This window comes from Falco naumanni, chromosome 4 (genome assembly GCF_017639655.2).
Source record: "Falco naumanni isolate bFalNau1 chromosome 4, bFalNau1.pat, whole genome shotgun sequence".
Taxonomy (NCBI): Eukaryota; Metazoa; Chordata; class Aves; order Falconiformes; family Falconidae; genus Falco; species Falco naumanni.
The window spans coordinates 29572219-29594719 of record NC_054057.1 but is presented as its reverse complement, the minus strand read 5'-3'; the positions used below and the strand labels follow the sequence as shown (position 1 = coordinate 29594719).

At 36.2% G+C, this 22501-nt stretch overlaps 1 protein-coding gene across 1 annotated transcript in view; it reads left to right on the top strand.

Moving 5' to 3' along the window:
• Window positions 1–22501, top strand: part of HDAC9 (histone deacetylase 9) — a 278058-nt gene that overhangs the window by 176304 nt on the left and 79253 nt on the right. The window contains exons 17-20 of the mRNA XM_040591758.1: window positions 3236–3291; window positions 3534–3621; window positions 7967–8086; window positions 8421–8518. Of these exons, the coding sequence (XP_040447692.1) occupies window positions 3236–3291; window positions 3534–3621; window positions 7967–8086; window positions 8421–8518 (362 nt within the window). The remainder of the gene's footprint in view (window positions 1–3235; window positions 3292–3533; window positions 3622–7966; window positions 8087–8420; window positions 8519–22501) is intronic.

Genomic DNA, 22501 nt, shown 5'->3' with positions numbered 1-22501 from the left:
TGATGTAGCCCAACACTCTAACCTAACCCAGCACACTACAGAAAGGAAACAACTGTACCACCAAAGACAAGAAGGAGATAGTAGGATGTACACCTCTGTTCTTTGGAAATCAAGCATCCAACTGCCTATTTGGAGTCATAAAAGAAGATAATGCCTGGATTACTGTGGAAAAAGACTGACATTTTTTCTTAGTTTTCATTAAAGATCCAACTAAGTGGGTCTATCTGCAATGAATCTTCTTTGTAAACGGTTTGGGCAGACTTCTGTTGGTTGTTCAAATACGCATGGATTTTAGAATATCTTTATTCAGGCTTTACTCTTTACCCTCACATTTAACTAAAGGTAATCATATAATGGCACCAACAAGAATCCTTTCTCTAATGTTCATGTCTGTCAGTCAGTTTAATGTTCTGGCTACATTTAAAGGTGTCTGTATCCTAGTATAAATAAGGCTCTGTACAAAAATGCTTTGAATTTATGTGAGTTGGCTTCATTTTCAACATATTGCTCTGTGTTAGTCTTTCTATCTTTAAAGCAGATTTTTGCCTTTCTGTCTACTGTTCTGAACTCACTGTCTGGTATTTAAATATTACCTAAATAAATGAATTCATGTTCCGTTGTGCTAATGTACACTGTGTTCATATAAAGTTTGAAAGTAGGAGAAATGAAGTTTATTATCAATTGCACAAAAGTTGCTGTTAATACTGTGTGGTAACTAGTTTTCAGTGTTTCGTAAAATTTGATTATATTTTGTGCTTTATCATCAATATAAGATAGGCACTGTGTTTTAAGAGAAGAAAATTCCCTATGTGAATACTCAACTTCTTGTAATGTAAAAACACATAAAAAATGGTCACAACACTGATGAGAATGTCTTGCATGCTCGTGGAGAACAATAATAGTTAACTTAAGCTCTGATAGTGTCTTCAGTGCTCAAGAACTGTAATAGTTAACTTAAGCACCGATAGCAGAAATTAGCTAGCTATAACAAAACGGGGCTTCCAAACAGTCTTGTCCAAGTATGGAAACAGAAAAGAGAAGCTTATACTGTAACTGTCACTTTGTCAAAAACAGCAGTGTTGATTTTTTCTGCCTCTATATTGCTCCATGAAATCCTTCCAGAGATAATCATCTTAATTATATTGATCTTTTGGGAATGCTGATAAAGTTAGATGATAATGAGCTGTGAGCTGAGCCAGGGCAGCTGTAAGCGTTGCATGGATTTTTTCCAAATTCTTTAAAATATCAAGAGAACAAAATACAGGTAGCACGATGCTATCTCTCTAGTAATACCCTCTTCTGTGAGTCTTTTTTCATTTCATTAGCTGTACATTCCTCAGCATACACATACTTTGTTTTTTCATAAATGTTACAACAGATTTCTTCATAGAATTCTTCTGTAAGTCATATTTTTTTTGAAAAGGAAATGTTAAAAAACCCTCGGAAGGATAAGAAACAGGGGTTTAGCTAAGAGTGTAAAGCTGGTTTGGTTCTGAAGATTAGTGCAGTCCAGAAGACCTTTTTTTTTGATGATGTGTTTGATCTATAGGCAATTTATATTCTGCCTCCAGGAATCCCTGCCTAAATACGAACACATATATTTGTTCTGTCTTTAGGGGGGTGTGTGGTTGGTTTTTTTTGTTTCTTTTTTTGGGGGGTGTCATTTTTTTAAATGTGGACATTTAATGCAAAATAAGGCATGATGTCAAATCTCTCAGATTCTTTAACTGGTGGCCAAAAGAACCACTTACAGATGTACTCCGTTTGCATTATGGTTTAAATTCATTGTAGTCTGATAGAACTTTGGCAATGTTCCACAAAACTTTGCAGCTGGCTCCTTGGATTACGTTTAGCAGCAATACACTAGTAGTATTTTTTTATAAATTAATGTCAGTGAAACAACATAGGTAGACAATTGCACAGGTACACACATACACACATTAACAGGATTGTAAATAAGCAGATTTCACAGGCACCTATGTAACCAGTTAACTGCTATGTTGTTCCTCCTTATTCACACCAGTGTGAGTGAAAGTGTAGTGATTATCATGTTTGTTTCAGATGAGTAAAGGCTGAAACATTGACATTTCACTAGTTTATCAAACTGATTTGCTTTAATACTGATTATTAAAGTATAAAACTATTCTATCTTTTTTCTTCCTGTCCCCTCCCCTCTGAAAATATATTGCCCGGTCGGTCTTGAGCTATACATACACACATGGTATTTGTGCAAGGCTGCTTGAAAATGCAAGTTTGGTTGATATACTCATGCACAGATTATAATTTCTCATTTTTATGTATGTGTTAATTGTCATTAATCTGTCATATATATAGCTGAATAGAAGAGACTGTAAGTGGTTGAAATAAAAAGTATATTTTATGAAGTAATGGTGTTACTCCTGTGTGACTGCTGTAAAAGAAATTTGATATGATATACACCCTTAGAGATTCTGCTTCCTGAATACATAATCTGACTTTCTGAACAGACCTACCTTGCCAGTACTTCTACATTTTCCTTTTACCTTACCCACTCTGGAAGGAGGGAAATTTAATTTTTCTTTTATCTTCAGTGACTCTAGAGGCAAAGAGTTCTTCAGTCATCACTGATCTTAGTGCTGTACTTTATGACATTTATACACAATTCCAGAAAGTGTGTTAGAAAATTACTTTAGGGAATTCATTAAAATGGTGAGTGTAGCAGGTTCTCCAGTTTAATTTATGGTTTGCAGGAATATGTTGTTGTCCTTTTTCTACTGTTAGAAATTACACGTGAGCATGTGTGTGTGAATCTATTATTTAGTGCATACAGAAGGTAGGGTCAACACTGACTAGTCATGTAAAATGCATACCTCAAGCTACTTTTATTTTAAAGCATCTCAAGCTGGAGCAATGTAAAATTACAGGAACCTAGATCAAGAGTGTATCTGTGGTCTCTGCTTCCTTTTAAATGTGAATTCTAGACAGCAGAATTGATAACAACAGCTTTCTCATCCTGCCTTTTTTCTCCTCTTTAAATCTTGTGTGTTTGTATGTATATGCATGTGTGTATTTATATGTTTATATGCCACTGTTCTCAAATTATTATCTCTGGCAATACTTTGAAAGGATGAGTGGACAGGAAAAGTGCTCAAGTGCCTGCAATGGATTTCAATCCAGTCTGCCTGCTGCTCTGTTTTGCACTGAGTCAAGGGGTTTTTTTTAAGCTGATAATTGAAAACCTATCTTGTTCTTACAGAATGGCTTTGCTGTTGTAAGGCCCCCAGGCCATCATGCTGAAGAATCAACAGCCATGTAAGTACCAGGGAATATTGCCCATCTTGGAGCACTAAGGTTACTGGCAATCACCTGTGTTGTGCATGTCTCTGAAGAACTGTAATTGTTAGCAGATGACTGAAAAGGCTTTCTAGGTACTCCCAGAAGCAGATTTATGGCCTCAGAGATCATATAGCATTTTTTAAAATGCTCTGAACATTATTTATAGCTGTTTTCCTGACTGATTTGCTTTCTTATTTCTGTTCTTCTCTATTCCACAGGGGGTTCTGCTTTTTTAATTCGATTGCAATTACTGCCAAATACTTGAGAGACAAGCTAAATATAGGCAAGATATTGATTGTAGATCTGGTATGTATTCTTGGCAAACATCTCTTTTCAACGCATCTAGATAAAAGATAATGAATTTGTTTTTATATGTCAGACTTTCCTGCTTTTAATACCTACAAGTAATAAAGGTGAGCATTTCCTCTGATTTTGGGAACTCATTAAAGCCAGGATGGCAGTACTGAAGCCATAAACATCTATGTTTCACTTTAATGGTGTTAACTGCAATTTAATGAGAAGAAGGCACAGATCAGGGCAACTTTTATGGTCCTTAAATGAATTGATACTTCCACCATTAAAATAACCCTACAGAACCCAAGTTTACTTTTCCCTACAGAATACAAACTTTAAATAGTCAGATGTGCTTTAAAGAATGTTGTTGCTTTGGTAACCAAATTGGCCACTTCCCCCAGCTAGCAATGATTCAACTTGTTGTGTAACTTCGATATTATTAAACAAATCAACAGGTCATTCCCTCTAAGAAGTATTCAAGTCATGTATGCCAGCTTTTGATGGCTCCCTGAAGGAAAGCTACATGATTAAAAATCTACTTCATTGGATTAGGCTTGTGTTTTAATAGAAGGCATTCTTACACAATACTTAATATGTTTAACAAATGGATTATTTAAATGCAAATGACGTTTGGCATGTTGTCTATATTATTTTCATGAATAATGAATTGGAGCTCTGCCTTGCAGTTAAAGGATCAGCCCAATGCACAGCCCAAGGAAAGTTGAATGCTGATTTATGAGCACCATTTTTGTTTTCCTACAGTTCATGAGGAGGTGTAATAGGGTGTCTGACAAAGCATAGACAGGAAATGAACCCTGGCATCAAAACCTAACCTGTTACATCTGCACTTAATTAATTTTTGCAGGTGATAAAAGATTTAAAGACAAAATATGTTAAAGGGTTTTTGAAGTGCAGAGCTTAATAGTCTAAATCTTGTTCATATCTGCACTCATAATTAAATCTTATTGTGAAGTCATGGCCTTACCATCTAGCACTTTTGTTCAGTTAAACATGCGTACTGGCTGTTGAAGAGAAGCAGAGAAAGGGGGAGTGTGGGAGAAGGAATGGCAAGTGAAAAATGAGTGGTAGAATAAGTATAGAGGTAGGTTAAATATTCTTAGAATGTTTTTCAAATATTTCTCAGAGTGTTCTACTATCACTTAGAAACATAAACTGCAAAAAAAACCCAGTATCTTTGAAAAGTTCACTTCCACTGTATATCTGTTTCCCGCCTTGAATCTTACAGTTCATTGAGTTTTACTGTGGTAAATGCTGGCCAGAACTGAACTCTATGTTTATTCTTGGGTTTGGTTTTTTTTCATAAGAAAAGCCTATTCAAAGTTTGCATTTTGTGAATGTTTTTAAGTCTTTTTGACTGTAAGTGTTACATTTGCCTTGTCGGGAAAAGAAATCATTTCCATTTGACCTACTTAGCCAGTAAGCACTTAGGAATTCAGCTTTGAATTTTCAAGGCAAGGTTAAACGTTCAAATCATTACCTGTGCAAATGATTACCTGTGAAGCTGCCTATCCTTACCCAGGAAAGCAGATAGGGAATGCTCAGCCTCTCTCTGACTCTATCCTATTGGCCAGAATAACAGCTGGTGAAAAGGGAGAAATATATGGCTGACACAGATTACTTCATTCCTGGAGCAATTACAGCCCAGTCCCTAGTCTGCACCATGGTCACTGCAATGATGTACAAAAATTAATATGGAAAATTTCTTATGTGTGCAAACTATGGAAAAATCACAATCCAAACAATGAATGAACAGTTCATAGTGCTGCCTTTATGCCCACCAACAGAGTTTTGGGCATCTGAAAGAAAGAATGCTATTACATGTTAGCCTTGAAATTAACCTTTAAGACTACATTTTGATAGTGACTAGCACAGCAGGACTCCATGCAGGTTGGCAGCTCTACAGGTTACTGCAATAAAAATATTAAAATTTAATATTCAATTTCACCCATTAAACTGTACTGTAGTTACAAATTAAGTGTAGTCTTCATAGCTGCTACGTGTGTTCATATTTTAAATTTTTAATCTTTCCTTCATTTATTTTGACACTAAAAGACCTCTCTGTCAGCTTCTCTTTCCTCATTTCACCATTTGAATAAATCTTCATTTCTGAACTGACTTATATGCCCTGAATACACTTGATCTACTAAGGGCAGAACATGAACACATTTCCCACATGGTAACACTCGTAGTCTTAAACAGCCCATTCTTTTGTCTAACCAAAGGAGTTACTGCTCTTCAAACAGAGTAACTCTTGGTGGAATTAAAGTTTAGAAAAAAAAGCTAGCTTTGAGGTTTAAATAATAAAATAATTTTTAAAAAGAGCTCTCCATGCCCATTTAATATTTTTTCTTCTCATTTGAAAACTGTTACTGCAAGAATATATCTAAAGCCCCAAATATACATGGAAAATAAAATTAATTAACATCACAAAATTAAGTCCTATTATGTTTTTAGTCACAGTCTCTGCAGATCTATCTATATGGCCAACATATATCTATATAGCCAACAACTCAGGTTGTTATTGCAATCCTCATTCCAAGATCAGACCATCCATACTTGTATGTATGTTAGCATGATCTGGGTCTGTTTTGAAGTATACCAATTAATTCTGTCATGGTTGAAGACTGAATGGGATTCTGGGCTTAGTCTGCATGCCAGATTTTACTTCATTTGCCAGTCAGAGTCCTCTAACACTATGCTGGCTGCCTTCAGATCTCCAACACCCTCACACCAGTGTGTGCTCCCTTGCACCTCCAACATGTGTTACATTTAATCTTGGCATTAAGTCACAGTTGGGCTGCAACTTCATCCTCATGTTGTTTCAAGTACTTTCAACTGAAAAAAGTAACCATTATAATATTATCCCACAGAGGTCCCAGAGGAGGTCCAAGTCAAACACAATGCAGTACAAGTAAGACTCAATCAGTGTAAAGAGTCCTGAATAATGTGGGTGAAAGTCATGGGCTACATCAGCTGACAAATACCACAAGCAATGGGCAGTGCTTGCTGTGCCATTGGAAATGTACACCTAACTTGAACCTCCCTGGAGCCTGGCATCCTGAGGAAAATGTGACCATTGTGACAAAATTTGGTTCAGACCTCATAGCATTTGTGAAACAAATACAGTCTAGGTGATAGTGTTGCCATTCAGAATAGTTTGTTTGTCCTCCTGAATTCTCTCCTTAAATCAAAAATTTCAAAGGTATGGGTTAAAGAAGAAGAATCAATAATACCTACAATTTTTCAACTTCTTAGAAATGCCAGTGAGGAAACTTACAATAAAGATGCAGTTTTCTTTTACTGAAAGGCAAGTGGATATTTCATTTTCACTTGAAAAATTTCTTGTGTGTCTAACCACATAGTGCAATAGTAGAACCATGAAAACCAAACTGAAAAAGAAGGAAAGTCCACATCATCAGCCTTTGTTATGTAGATATACTGTCAGCATTTCTTTTTCTTTTTCAGTATTTTATTTAATGACAGAATTTCTTCTCACTGGTATTATATAATGTTTGAAATATGGAGACTGGCCAAGGTGACTCCTTGATTTTGGAAGGCACCGTTCTATCTGCTAGATGATTTAATAGCTAATGAGATCATATTGCTATGTCTTCAACTGTTGCCGTCATGATTTTGCAAAAATGAAGTATGAAGTCCTTTCCGCATCTGGCATCTCTTTTGATGTGGATCTAACTGCTGAGGGACTGCTAACTGAACTGAATGTTTCAAAAAAGCCAATTTACTCAGCTGGTCACAGAGCCTTTGACCTCAATAGTGGAACTTGGCAAATCAGTGGATACACTTATGTTTAGTGTTCTGTCAAGAATTGTGAAAAAGCTCTGTAAACCATAGATCCTTCTGCAAAATACTAGTTTGTAGTTTAAACATTAGTCTTTCTTCAGAGGCCAATGAGACTAGTTAATTAAGCCTGAGGGGTTATGAACTGTTGGCAGTTAATAAGTCATAAAATTCCTCCATAAAACAGGATGCTAGATTCCATCACTGAGGCAAGGAGTACAAAGAGCCGGTGTATAAATATCTAATTGTACAAAAGGACTGGGATTTCTCAATGACTGCTCATCTGGAGTCTCCAGGGCATGCTCGCTATGGTTTCCTGATTTTTAGAAGCCAGTTTAAAAAATGAGTGCATTAAAGAGTAATTTGCCTGAAAGTTCAGGAAGTATGGGGTGGTGAAGGGAGGGGGAAAGGGAAAGACAAAAGGAGGGCAATGGAGAGGGAGAGACATGGGGGGAAGGGGGTAAAAGAAAGCAGAAATGAACTCTCTACACTGAGTTGGACATTATTACATTTGTCATCTGTTTTCTTTCTCCTTTAGGATGTTCACCATGGCAACGGTACACAGCAGGCTTTTTATGCTGACCCCAGCATCCTGTATGTTTCCCTCCATCGCTATGATGAAGGCAACTTCTTCCCCGGCAGTGGAGCCCCAAATGAGGTTAGGTTTATTTCTTTAGAGCCCCATTTTTATTTGTATCTTTCAGGTAATTGCGTTGCATGATTACCCCTAATTTTCTTGTCCTTCTCTGGTTCTTTAAATTACACCAGATTACCAAATTGTCCACTGGGAGCAGGGGACCAGTGGAGAACAAGTGCATAACCCAGAGCAGTCCCTGTCAAACAAGGCTGGGCTGATCTGACATGTTGTTTGATGTTTGTTTCTAAAGCACACTTGAGAGGTTTTTTTTCTTTTTTTTTTCCTTTCCTTCTCTCTTTTCCTTCTTCTTTTTCCTCCTCTTTACTCCTTTTGGCATTTTATTCCTGTTTTTCAGGTTGGAAGTGGTCCTGGTGAAGGATATAACATAAACATTGCTTGGACAGGTGGCTTGGATCCTCCTATGGGCGATGTTGAGTACCTCACAGCATTCAGGTTGGTACCTTTTTCTTTTAAAGTTATGACAACTGGTTGTGGAACATAAGCACATGAATAAGAGCTAATGTAGTCTTGAAAGACAGGAGAATGATCCATGGTGAAACAAACTTAATCCTAGTAGACCAGTGTATGAAAGCTTAGTAAATTACAAAAATTGATAATTTAATTGTTGTAATCATCCACTCAGAATCAACAATAACAAAAAAAGATTTAATCAGTCACTCATTCTATCATTATTATGTCATGCCAGTGAAATGACTTTGAGCTTGCTCACTTCTCTACCTACAAAATTTAAATGTAAACATTTATACCAGGCAGAAGAAAATTAGTGTTCACACTGATTATAGTTACATACAAATAGAGCAGATAGAAAGCAATGTAAAGTACAGTCTGAATCCAGCATTCCTCATTCACTTAAAAGTCTCATCATGATGCTCACAGATTTGACCAATTGGCTTTTTCTGTGAACTGCAGTAAAGCGTTACTTAAAAGTAAATAACTGTGAAATGTCTCATTAAAAACAATGGGAACTTTTGCATGCTGTATTTCTCTTTACTTTCAATAGCTCACTCTAGATGAAATTTTATTCTTTCATAGGTGATGTGTCATAACCTTTAGTCTTATTTTCATGAGACCAGAGAAGACAAAAACATTTTAAAACTCACTCCTTTAGACTTTCAGTAGTCCTTTCTTACATACACCATTTCCTTTCATTGTAAAATAGTCCCGTGGAAGAGTTTAGTGGGCACTTACCTCTCAAGATTAGGCAAATGCTACATGTTTGAAAGGTTTCGTTTAGTGGAAACTGATACACAAGAAAGACAATGAGACAGCTAAAGTGTATCTCCAATCACTTGCAAGACTTTTAGTTTGAAGTAGTGCATATACCTTATATAGTTTCTGACTATATTGTATTGAAAATACATCACAAAAAGTATAAACCTAATTTTTTATTTTTGTTGTTGGGGTTTTTTTTCTGAAACACTCCTGTGCAGTTCATGAAATAATATGCAGAAGATCTGATAAACGACACATCTGAATTCAAAGTCTAAGTGCTAGACACAGAAATAGCTTTACACATTCACACTTTGAAGGGCAAATACAAAAATCTTTAAATTACATAAGGTAGACCAGGTAACTATTTTCTATGGATCTGGTCTGAATGGTAAGTAAATTTACAGCTCCTTGTAAAGAGACACTTAATCTGTGGACTGGAATCCATATCTGCTGCTGTCCAAAATGTCACACATGATGTAGCTTGCATCCTCAGTTTGGCCAGGACAGATTTGTGAGACAGTAGTCAGGAAAGACAGATCCACGGTTCAGTCCTTTAGCCATAGATAGAAAGGAAGGTGCAAACTTGGAGAAAATCAGTAGAAGGGTTGCTAAAAAAACCCAGAGCAAGTCAGCTCTTGTCTGGATTTTAGACCTGCAACAGGTCAGTTTTTAAGAAAATAAAGTGAGTTTTGTAGACAGGAAAAAGGGTTTGACATCCCGCCCCCCCCCCCCCCCCCCCCCCCCCCCCCAAATACATTGGTTTTAGAGACAGGTACAGAGAAGATCCTAAGGGGTGAGGACATCCTTAATTTTAAAAGAAAAATAAGGCACAAAATGTAGATATTTTCTTTTCATACCTAGTCCCCAGTAGACAGACAGGTTGTGCAGTATTCAGTCCCTAGCAAAGGCAGGAACTGGGTTTTGGTGAAGGCCCTCTCTAATATAACCAAGGTGTGAATAAGTTTGCAGACGGGTGTAGCCTGTTTGGAGAGAAGCCGAGGCTTCCTTCTTTCTGGCTGCCTTGAGAGCCTAATCCTTTGAGTTCTTAGGAACCGAAAATCTTGCATTAAAATCATCTAAAGCTCCCCAGGGGGTACATTTAACCTTCACTTTCTCACCAGCAGAGACCTAGTTTATTCCTAGAATTGCACAAAGCACATATTTGAAGTGTCAGCAGCCATGACACTAGGTAGCTCGTTACTGGTTGACTGACTGTCAAATTTCACAGCAGAGATCCTTCTAAATGATAATGTCCACAGAAACAGAGACCAAGGTTTTTTCTGCCTTTAGAGTTTTGCCCATAATGGAGTATTATATATGATGATGTATTTGACATCAGGTATATTGTTCTTAGGCCAGAATCTATTTGTAGAACAGTATAAATATTTACACAAACACAGATATATAAGTATACACATGCGGGTAGCTGAATATTAGTTATTGTCCACTGCATAAATCACTAGATAAATCTATTTTAAGTAAAGCTTGTTGGGACTGAATGACGTTCCCCTCACTCTTAGTCCAACCTGTTCAAGAAAATATTTTTATTTCTTAAGGAAAAAGCAACCTTCATGTGTAAAAATGCAGAAAATCTGATGATATAGAGGCATAACACAGAATAATCACTTCAAAGGCACACTGAGTGAGTGGCTCCAGTGGTACTCTAGTGGGAAACAGGAAAAATTATGGTGCTGGTTTGTGTCTGCCATTTTGATTTCAGTGTTACACGAAGAGTCTTTATTGTACTTTTAAATTAACCCTTTCTAGTGCAAAATGAAATTTAAATGGCTGTAGCCAGTTTGAAGATGAAGACTTCTCTTTCATGTATAAAAGATCGTGTTTTCCTTTCCATTTCTTTCCCATTTCTACTAAGAAAATATGTTTGTTCATGTTAACTACAAGGAGGTATAAAATGTAGGGGAGAGAAGTTTCTGTAGAATGGCAAAGAAGTGCAGTAATCAAATCACTATACCTTTTAATTATGCCAGGAAAGTTTTTTTAATGTTTATCATAGTTAAGCAACTGGTCCAGCTAAAAAAATCCTTGAAATAATGTCCTTTTTCTAAAGGGCTGGCATCTTTTTTTTCCTCTATGATAACAAAAAAGCACAGCTCTTTTCCATTATTTTAAGGCCTGATGTATCTTTCCCTCTAGAGAATTTTGTTTCATCATTTACTTCCACCTATTCAGGTTAAATTTGCTTTAACCTTTTTGAAAGCAATAGAAGATGGTGGTTATTTTCTAAAAGAATGATTCTATACTCGAGTTTATGAGGATGTAATCCACTCTGTTCTGCCAACAGCTATAGAAAAAATAAGACCAATGGTCAACTACTAATGTTCAAATAATTATTTTCATAAGCTCCACATTATACCAGATGTGCTCAGTAAAGGAGGCAGCAGATGCAGGCTGAGGTCTGTGTTGTACATACACATATGTATGTATATGTATGTACTTGGAGTTTACAAAGGACAGGAGAGATGTGTTTCCATAGAACAGAATACAGAAGTTGCAGGAGGCAATGGAAACAAATGTGAGGGAGAAGCAAGAGACAAAAGGAAACTGTGGTGTGCTTTCCAACTGCTTTGTACCACTTTTATTCAACAAAGGAGCTGTAAATTTAGTTTAACCAGCCAGTATGCTCTGGCTGCTTTGCTCTACTCCAGAATAGCATAAAACAGCCACAGCATATCAATGAACCTAGCCGTAAAAGCTTACATAAAATGAAACGTGTGTGTGTATGTGTGTGTTTCTTGGAATGATTAGAAATAGCTCATAATAATATTATCTTTGAGTTCAATTTTTAGCAGTCACATGTATGATTTTAATTTAAGAAAGTGAGCAAATTCAAAAGAAATAGGTGACATTAAGGCTGAGTTAAGGATTAACTATATCCACAATTTAATTTAAAATACAGCACAAAAATTAAAATTACCCCAAAATAATAATTTTAAACCAAGACAATTAAAAATTAAAATCATACTTGAAACCACATGTTAAAGTATAAAAATTAAAGAAAATGAAGGTGTGCAAAAAATCTTCATTCTGTCTTTACACAAACACAAATATACATATATATATATATGTATACACATGCAGGTAGCTGAATATTAGTTATTGTCCACTGCATAAATCACTAGATAAATCTATTTTAAGTAAATCTTTTTGGGACTGAATGAGATTCCACCTCACTCTTCATCCAACCTGTTCAAGAAAATATTTTTTTTCTTAAGTTCTTTCACAAGTTCTCTCTGGTTGTTTTTGGGAAAAAAATAAATATATTTAAAATTCTCTGTATTATAATCTTAGATCAAAAATATGAAGAGATAGTCATTGTACTCTTGTGGCCTTACAGTGCATAGACAAGGTTATTTGAGGGATTGCATTGATGTACACCAACCCCTTTTTTTTTTTGGTCTTATTTTTGTATTTCCTGATCTGATGACATTTATGTTTGACATTTCAAATTAAAAACTTTGTAAATGTATTTTTCTTGGTTTTTAAATATATTTTGCTTGTCAACTCTGTTTCAGCATAGGTACGACTATGAATTTATTTTTTGCTTTTAAAGTTACAATTTCATACATAAACCCTAAAAAAACCACTCAGAAAAAATATTGCTATATTTTCCTTATGCTTTTTCATATAAGTATACATAGATAATATGTATTTGTATATATTAATTTCAATTTCCTGTAAATTTTACTTCTATAACTTTTTGTTCACTAAGGAATTGGAGATAACTTTAATAAGTTTTGTGTATCCTGTTGGTATTGAGTTTCCTTGTCTTAAGTGTGTGTGTTTGAAAAACAAAAATTGTTTGGTTTAGCTCACATCACTAGCCTATTACTTTTTTTAAACATCCATTTGTTTGTGTCATGCACATAGGTGAAGTACACATTATTGGCTGTCCGTATTTATTATTTTAAATACATTTGCATTATCTGTGTCATGTCCTCTCCCATTTTCCTTCTCTCAAAATACAATATTGCTCGTCTTTTCAATCTCTCTTCATTTAGAAATGTATCCAGTTGCCAAATCATTTTAATTGCTCATCTCTGAAGCTCTGATATTTTCCAGAAATGAGCTAAATACACCACATGAGGGCGAACCATCAGTTTATATTATTTTGAATATTATTATGGCTTTCTTTGACATCAGTCTTCTGCAATATTGTATACTCTCTGACTGAGTAGAAACCCTGGTCTGTGGTAAACATAGCAAAACGATGTAGGAGACAAAAATCAACATTTTTCCTAGCTGTACCTAACTATCTACAATGAGTCATAGAACAATGATATATTGTGATAATGTTTAATGAATTCCACCAAGAACAGCTCTTGAAAAAAAAGTTCTTTTAAAAAATAATTCTAAATATCCATAGCTTAATGCTATTATTTCTTATGGCTGCAATGTCCAGAGGCTGCTGCTGAGGCTGTAGTATGCTAGGCTGTGTCTAAAAAATATGGTAAAACTTGGTTTCTGATTCAAGTGTGAAGAAATAAAAAAAACAAAAGTGTAAGAGAGGAAATTAAAAAGCCAAGTTAGCTGCTCAGCCTCATGAGTCAATAAAAGAACTAGAAGCAGACAGAACTAACATCTTCAGAACTTGTGTTATCAGTGAACTCTAACGGCAAAATGTTATGTTTGTCTTTACTAATGGAAATAAATTATTTATGTCTCAATATTTTGCTTTACAATAACTGTAAAGATTATCCCAGCTATTGCTATCTGTCTTGTCTACTTGCTGACATAAGTGTGTTCAGCATTTCACTGTGTAAAGAGGAAAGCAGAATCTCTGAGTCATGTGTGACAGGCAGATAATGATTTACCCAAATGTAGATGAACATTATTGAGAGTGCTAATTGTCCACAATCCTTCTGCATTGTCATGGGCATAGTACTTCTTTTATGAAGAAAAATATAGCTGAACAGAACACAATGATGGAAGCTCTAGGAAATCTATACAATGGTTTCTGTATGGATGTATATAGTTTGCTTTCAGTCACCCACAGCATACTGCAGAGTCATGTTATAGTGTCAATCAGTTTTTCCTTTCTGATTATGCCCACTCTTCCAAGTGTCTTTAAAAGATTAAAATTTCAACCAGAGATGTCTTTCTTTTCCCTTCTGTTGTTAGAAAATGTTTTAGGAGAATTCAAAGAAAGGTACACCAAACAGCTATAAAAAGATGGATTAAAAGTGCCTGAGCAGTTCCCTTTGAAGAAGTTTGAAGAAGGTAGAAGTTTGCTTGGAATAATATTTTTAAAATCTGCTTAGAGGATAAGTTTCATATGTAAATATGCAATAGTCCTGAGGATTTGTGGCTTTTGAGTATTTTGTTGAGCGTGGTAGGGGAGGTTTTGTAATAATGGTAAATTTTCATGCTTTTTTCTTGTTTCTTGACAAATGTTCTGAACATTTAATTGATTAATATTGTGGGGATAGGACAGAATCCTTAAGAAATGGAGAAGCAGAAGTAAAAGCATTTGAAACACTGGTATAAACAGCTTTTTAACATTTTGTTATACTTCAAAGTTCACCATAAAACGAAAACTGGCAACAGTGTTTATAACCTGCGACCTCTTGCTCTTCCTACTTGTTTATTTTTATTTGGAAAATCTAACTTCTTCTCACCAAACTACCCTAAATTTTCACCTTTACTGTACCAGGATTTTTAAAACTGTATAGGACGATCCTTTCATTCACTGAAATTACAGAAAAGAAACCTTTCATTACAGAAATTAATTAGTGTTGGCTTACTTTTCTACAGATGCACAGTTTCTTTTATTGACATGGCGGACTAGGGGGTGGAGGAGAAAGGATAATAAAATATGGCATGTGTCAGGTTTATGTGTTTCAGGTTAAAAACTATTTGATTAAAACCCCAAGCAATACATGGTCTGTAGTTTCAGAGTACTGAAAAGTACCTGAGCTCTTTTGCAATATAACTGTTTTCCAATTTTTTTCAAGCCAGAAATATGAAAGAATAGAGGTATATAGATAAGGAATTGCCATATTGTCAAATACTTTGATGGAAAGGTGAGAAATATCACCAGAAACATCCTGGAATAAATTAAACAACAGCAAGAATACAGAAGATATTTTTATCCTAAAAGCCAGAATATCTGCAGCACTTACATAGAGATAAATTTTAGGTCTGAATTAAAAGTCCTACAGCAACACTGAGCAATTGTATAGATGTCCAGCCCCAATGTAAATTTTGTTGCTTTATAATAAATTTTGAGAACTACACTGTAGCCTGTAAAAAATATCCACATGTTCGCTGCTGGAACAGCTCCAGACTGTAACAGAACCACTAGATTGCACCCTGGTGCTTTATGTATTGTTTAATTGTTTTCCTTTGGTGGATATTTTTATTAAAAGCCCATTATCCAGAATCAGACAGAAGTGTTGTTTCAAGAACAGCAGAAACAGAGGCCTTTCAGCTACACAGTTCTTATTCATGCTTGCTTTAGCCAGCTTAGCTAATGAGACCTCCACTATTCTTCTTTAAATACTTAAAGAAGAAAAAGAACTAGGAGATTTTATTTTGTTCCTTTCAAACATCAGCAGGATTGCAAAGAAGTATTGTGAGGTTCTGTGTGTGCTCACGCACCTGTGTCTCAATATAAGTTCGTGTGAGTACAGGGCATACCTGTGCTTATAGATGTTCTCATGCTTTCGCATCAATAACTCCTTGGAGATATTTTTTAATCCTAATGATTTTTGTGTACATGTGCTACATTTTTCCCATAAAGTAATTGAATGAAAGGAATAAGCATTCTTTGCAGAAAATATATTCTAGCAAATAAGTTCCAGTAGTTCTGAAGAAAAATAGAAAAATCTGGCAAGAATCAGATTTTGAAATCCTGACTTATGCTGAATAGCACTGTGCTCAGTGCTGCAAGATCTTACGAGGTTTCTTGTTACTGGATATTGTTGGAGCCCCAAGTATTTAGAAAGTATTTTATTACTTTCTAAAGTCAGCTTTTAGTCTTGTGGAGAGATGTTTGAGACTATGAAAACAGAAATGTCTCAAAAATAGATATCTAATGAAAAAGTTCAGGGAGGTCTATGACTCATGATTATGTGGTATTATCAGTACTGCTTAGGACACCAGTAATCTCATTAAATCAATGCAGCTTCTTGAAGAATAAGTTGTTACCCAGTGTGAGGGAATCCATCAGACTTCAAACTCCTAGGCATTAATTGTTTTTTACAGGCAGTATTAGAAAAATGCTAAGTCGTAGAGTGACATCATGTTTGGTAGATTTGTATATTTTTTCATGCAAAGTGGAGTCTTTGTTGTGTAATCACATATACTAGAGTCAGGATTTAGAAGTAAGTTAATCATTCGTGTCATTAGCTAATGCAGGTCTCAGTTCTGCACACCAGCATAATTCATGGCGAAGATACAGTGTTGTTACTTACACAAAACAGTAACTTCTTCCAAAAATTGTTAAAAGCAGTTGTGAAAGCAGAGGCTCTTCACCAAGTAAATGTAGCAGGATCTTACCTTAAGTATTGTGACTACATTTAACCTAATTAAGCAAGCAAATCTTTAAGATTATATACAAGCACTTTCATGAGTTGTTATGACTTGAAACAACATAAGCTTTCAAAGCATTTCATTAGCTGATTCATATGTTTACCTACCACAAGTGTTCTAGTGATATTTATATTGTGTTAAAATAAAGTTACCTAAAGTATTAATCTATAAAAAAAAATAATGAAAAATTAAACCAAACAAATTACAGCACAGTATAAAACCAGGTTGAAAATAGCTATGTCTGGGTTGTATTTCTCCTATGTCATGCACAGCAGCATACATGCCTATCAGATGGTATGAGGTGGAGGGCTGAAGGGAAGATGTCTATTTGGTTCTTTTCTCCCTGTCAGTAAATTGACTGGTCTCCCTCCCGTGCAGGGTGTGCATTGCTAAGTAGACACTAAAGACAGCAGTTCCAGTAAGTAGCAACTGTCCGTGGTTTTGACATGTGATTTTCTTCTATACTGGAACAAAACCAAAACTATTTGAAAATTTCCAAGAAAACAACTAAGTATGTGTTTCAAACCCTTTCGTGACAATGCTCATCTCTAGACTCATGGTGAGGACATCACTCTAGGAAGCAAAAAAAAACCCCTTAAGTGACAAATCCCATCCCTGAATTATTGAAAACAATTTTTTGTGCCCCATTCCTATAAATCAGGGACTTGAACCTGACCTCATCACATCTGAAGTTAATGGCTTTGCTGTCACACTGTTTGGAGATTCCCACCCCACCCCCCCTCACTCTTAAAAGAAGTCTCCCTCTGGAAAATGTCAGTGATGTACATCTACAGAAAGATTATGTTTTAGTAAAAGAGTGAATTTCTCGAAGAAGTTACAATTCTAATCCTGCATCACTAGGCTGATGAGAGAGTGGGGGCTAATTACCTCCCTATCCAACTCAGCCCTCCTACCTCTCCAATGAAGATGTTTACAGATTAAGAAAGCATTGTTGTTCAGTCTCTGCAAATGCTTCAATTCCTGTGCCACAGGAACTTCTCACTCCTCATGCTCTATGAACATTTGTTTCACTGCCTATGTGCCTCTATGGAAACTGATGTCCTTTGGATCTGAAAATTAAACTGTATTATCTGCTCATTTACCTCATTTTCTTCTACAACATATTTCAAAGGGTTGCCCCATCCTTTACAATATAATTCTTGTTAGAAACTGCAAGCAAAGCCAGCACAAGAAATATGGAATTTGTAACAGCTTAAAGATCCTGTGATTTCCAACTGATCAAGTTAGCAGTACTTTCATTCTCACTCTGTACCATCAGATGGGCCACTGCTAAGAAGTATTAGCGGCCCCTGAAAGCAGCAACATGCAGTAGATGAATATTCTTGGGATAATTTTTACTTTCTCTGTGTCAAGTTCAGTCATTGGCACCTATGTAAAAAAATCACTGAAAAAATCTAGAAATTTTTGTGTTGTCTTTTGTGGTCTTGCAAAACAAATTTAAGAACTTCAAATTATTGAAAATACTTTTCCAATAGTCCTAAACAATAGAAATAAATTTCCAAAATAATTTTCCAGTATTGAAAATATTCCTTCCTCCCCTTTTCCTTTCATATTTTTCTCCTGGAGTCATAATTTGACCACTCATCAAATTCTTCACAGCAGCCCTTACTCCCCTTTTCCTCCCATAGCCTCTGTCCTATGCCTCTAATCAAAAAGTTGTTCCTCATCTGTTCTTCTCAAACTTTTGTTTAGCACCAGGTCCTCACTCTTTTTCATCTTCTGATCTACCTGGATCACATGCTTTTATCTTCCCTTATCTACTTAACCTCTCACTCCCCTCACAAGAGGTTCTTGTCCCTTGTGATACATTCATGTTTCATTGTGAAGAAAAAGCATTTTTAAGCTCCCTATCACCCTCTGTCCTTTCATCCTCTCTATCCCCAAGACCACTGAGTGTACAGATCTGTTCTTTGCTTCAGTTCTAGATCTTCCCCCAAACAGCATCTCAGCCTTCCTTTCCTTCAAAACCATTCTTTGTATAATCCCTTCCTAGCCCATAGCTCAGAGTCTGTATTTCACCCTCATTTTCCTTAGCTTGTGTGTCATCCACTTTTATTGACCCTGATGATCTTTGTCTTGAAATTCATCCTTCTCTGGCTTCCATGCTTGGTAGTCCCTGGCCTCCACTCAACATTTCAAGTAGCTCCTTTAACTTGCACTTCAGAAGAATCAACATTTTCCTCCTTGAGCTTTCTTCAATGATTCCATTGCATTCGGCTCTTGGTCTTGGTCCCTTCTCCTTATTTCTTTGTGTCTGTCTAGAGGACAGTTCATCCACATTGCAATTTCAATTATTTTTTGCAATTTTGCAAATTCAATTATTGTTTGTCAGCCAATCACTAGTCTGTTCTAGGTATGTCTCCTCTGTGCATCATGAAAATTTGTAGTAATTTTTTGATATACTAACTGAGAAAATCTGCCTTTAGTTCAAGCTGAACCCTACCAAACTTTTACCCACACACTATTCCCACTGCCACTCTGTACAGGCAAAACCACCTTTCTTTCTGTCAGTCAGACAAGTTCTTGTGTTACCTTTGACCTTCTCTGTTGAAAGTCACAGCCCAGCAATGTCTAAATTTTGCGTATTCTTTCTGTAGCATGTCTGTGAAATACAGAGTATACTACCATTCCAACCAGCTAAAGTGATTTCTGAGCTTCTGCCATTTTGTTTATTGTTGCAATATCATTCTCAGAATACCCCTATGAATTTCATTTTCCAGATCATGATACTACATATTTTCCTCTTTTTCAAGTGATAATGTTCATACTTGTAGGGTATTCCCATAAACAGTTACAGAACTACTTCATTAACCTCCTTGAAATATTTTATTGCTTTTATATTTTGCGATATTGCCTCCCACAAAACTGGACAGTACTTAAATTCCTATACTGCTAAAATTGCTTCTAATTTTCTAGCTTATACAGCTTCTGCCTGTAATTCCCCAAATCCTCATAGAGTGTATATACAGAAGCCATCTTTGTATTACAGTTTTTTTCAGTGTCTTATGCAATGGGTTTAGGTTCATGACAGTACCTCCAATGCGTTGTACTAATATAACCATGTTGGTTATTGTTAAGGATAAAAATAAGATGTAAGGAGTTAAAAGGATAATTTGGGAGGTTTTGGTTTTCCTGTCCCCATCATGTTGTGTGAGAGGTACTCACCCCCAATATCTGTGATAGTGGCTGCATGTGAGACATGGGGTCAAACGAGCTGGTGCAGTGGCTGGGACCAAAGCTAGAACTAGGCTAGAATCAGGTCTTCTGATCTGATGTGAAAGGGGTGTTTTTCCAGGGCTTGAAAGAGAGGGATGAAGGGATAAAGTCCTCTAGCCCAGATGAAAGGCATGGAGTTCCTTGTCTTTTATGCACATTTTAATGACTAGAATTCATTTGGGACATGGTGACATGGGTTTGTATTCTGAAACTTTTCTTTGTCAACCAAGACGTATGTATGTAACTGGTAGGATTCAGTCGTTCCCCAAACAGGCTTTGGAAGTGATTCACCCTCTGTCTGTCCATCTCAGGAGCGCAGATACTGCTCAGTATCACTTCTGCAGTGCCTATGAGCTCATTAAGCCCATGAGCATATGTATCCTGTTGACATCTGAGGAAACCTGATTATCAACAAAATGTAGGGCCTGTTATGCACTGTATCACTTCAAACACAATGAGGTTATTAAAGCTTAATTACATAAGAAACAGCATACGTGTTTTGTAAGCTTGTAGAATGCCACTTGCAGAAGTTAAGCAAGATATGAGTTTCCTAAGTTTCTATTATAGTTTTATTTCCAGCACTATTCTTTGACAAACTAAATAAATTACTGCATGTATTGGACCTCTGAGGCTTGGGGCAAAGAATGGAAAAATTATTTACAAAAGCTCGAAAATATTTAATCACTAGAGGCAGGGGGCAACTGTGTTTTAATTAGCAGTTCCTCAGGCCATTGGCTGGCTGGAGGCTTTCTCAAACAACCACACAAACACACTGAATAGCTGTTTGCCAGCCTTAGGGTCAGGCCTGAGATGAAACAGATAAGATAATTGGGTCTAATGAAATCCAGAAGGCCTTGGCTTTCTTGTTTGAGCTTGGATTTGAAAAGTGCGTGTGGAAGTGAGGCTTAATTCAAACCAGTCCTGAGCTAGGCCCGTTTTTCAGTGACTTTGATATTGTTTGAAGTTCTGAAAGTGTTCGCCACACCACTAGCCTGCTGGGCTGGGCCTCCCCGGTCACCTTAATTACTGAGCTTTATTGCTGACTTTACTACACAGGAAAGGAGCCATTATATGTTCCATCAACATCAGCTCTCCTCAGATTGGAGGAAAGGGCAGGGTGAAAGGCCACTGTAGGAAGGCAAAAACTTCACTTTGAGGTAGTCAGATCATTTACCCGTGTTAAATTTCACTGTGCTATGTGTGTACATTCCTCACAACACAGAAGCCCAATTTCCATATTTTTTTTTAACAAGTGATTACTTTTCAAAACATTTTGTTTGTGTCTGATTAGCAGAAGGGGACATTTATTCTTAGAGGTGGAAAGAAGGCAAATTGTAACAAACGCCTAATTAATCATCACAGGGGAAAGAAATCTAGTTAAAATCTGTAATAAAGAAAAATTGTTCTTAATGCTGCTTTGAAGTGGGAATAAGTGAGGAAACCCCTATGGTGTGTTTGCAGACCTAACACCCTATAGAACCAACTCCTTATAGCCAGCCTGATTTCTTGAGGGTAACTTGTAATGTGCTCTCCAAAAACAGAAAGCCTCCTGTGAAATACTGTAAGGGCAAGCAACAATTGAGGTATTTTAGCAATGTTAGTTGTGAATTATTCTCTTCAGGATAATCACTTTCAGAATTTGGTTCTAATCTCTTTAGCTGCTCCAGCTGGTGGTGCTACTGGAAAAAAAGGAAGCTGAACTTTTGTGCATTAATCGGTTTTCAGATCTAGACACTCTATAGCAAACGAAATGTCTGTCAGGCTTCAGGATCCAGTGTCTAGGGCCACCAAGGTCCCTGGGGAGACTGCTCTTAGGAAACCTGGGACAGATCCTGCAAATGCTTAGATGTGTGGCTGAATATATTTACATGTTAACTCATTATCAAGTAAATCAGGTTACTCAGCAAAGTTACACATGTGCATTTATGTTTGCAGGACCGGGCCTCTCGAGACTAATGAAAGTGTATAATTTTGGCAAATTTGGGTCAGATCCCATATTACCAATGCTAGCACATAAAAGAAATATTGATGAATATTACTTTCTAGTAAGACTGAAATTGTGAAGTTCATATCAAGACACACAAACATTTTTTCCATGAGCATGGGAGGCAAATTAGAAAGGACTGAAAAATCAATTCTGTTGTTGTCCGCTCTGTGAGCATTTTATTTTGGTTTTTATGTGTTTTGTTTTGTGTTTTTGTTTGGGTGTGGGTTTTGTTTTGTTTTGTTTTTTTTTATGGAGCTAATATTTCTTTTTCTTAAAAGCTTGAAAACCTCTTGGATTCCTTCATAAAAACTAGAAATGTCACAAAAGCACATTCTACAGAGTATTCAGCTCTTTCCTTAAGGTAACACTGTATCACAAAGAAGGCTTGTGTAATTCATAATAGTTCTACCTTACGTTATTTTACAGAT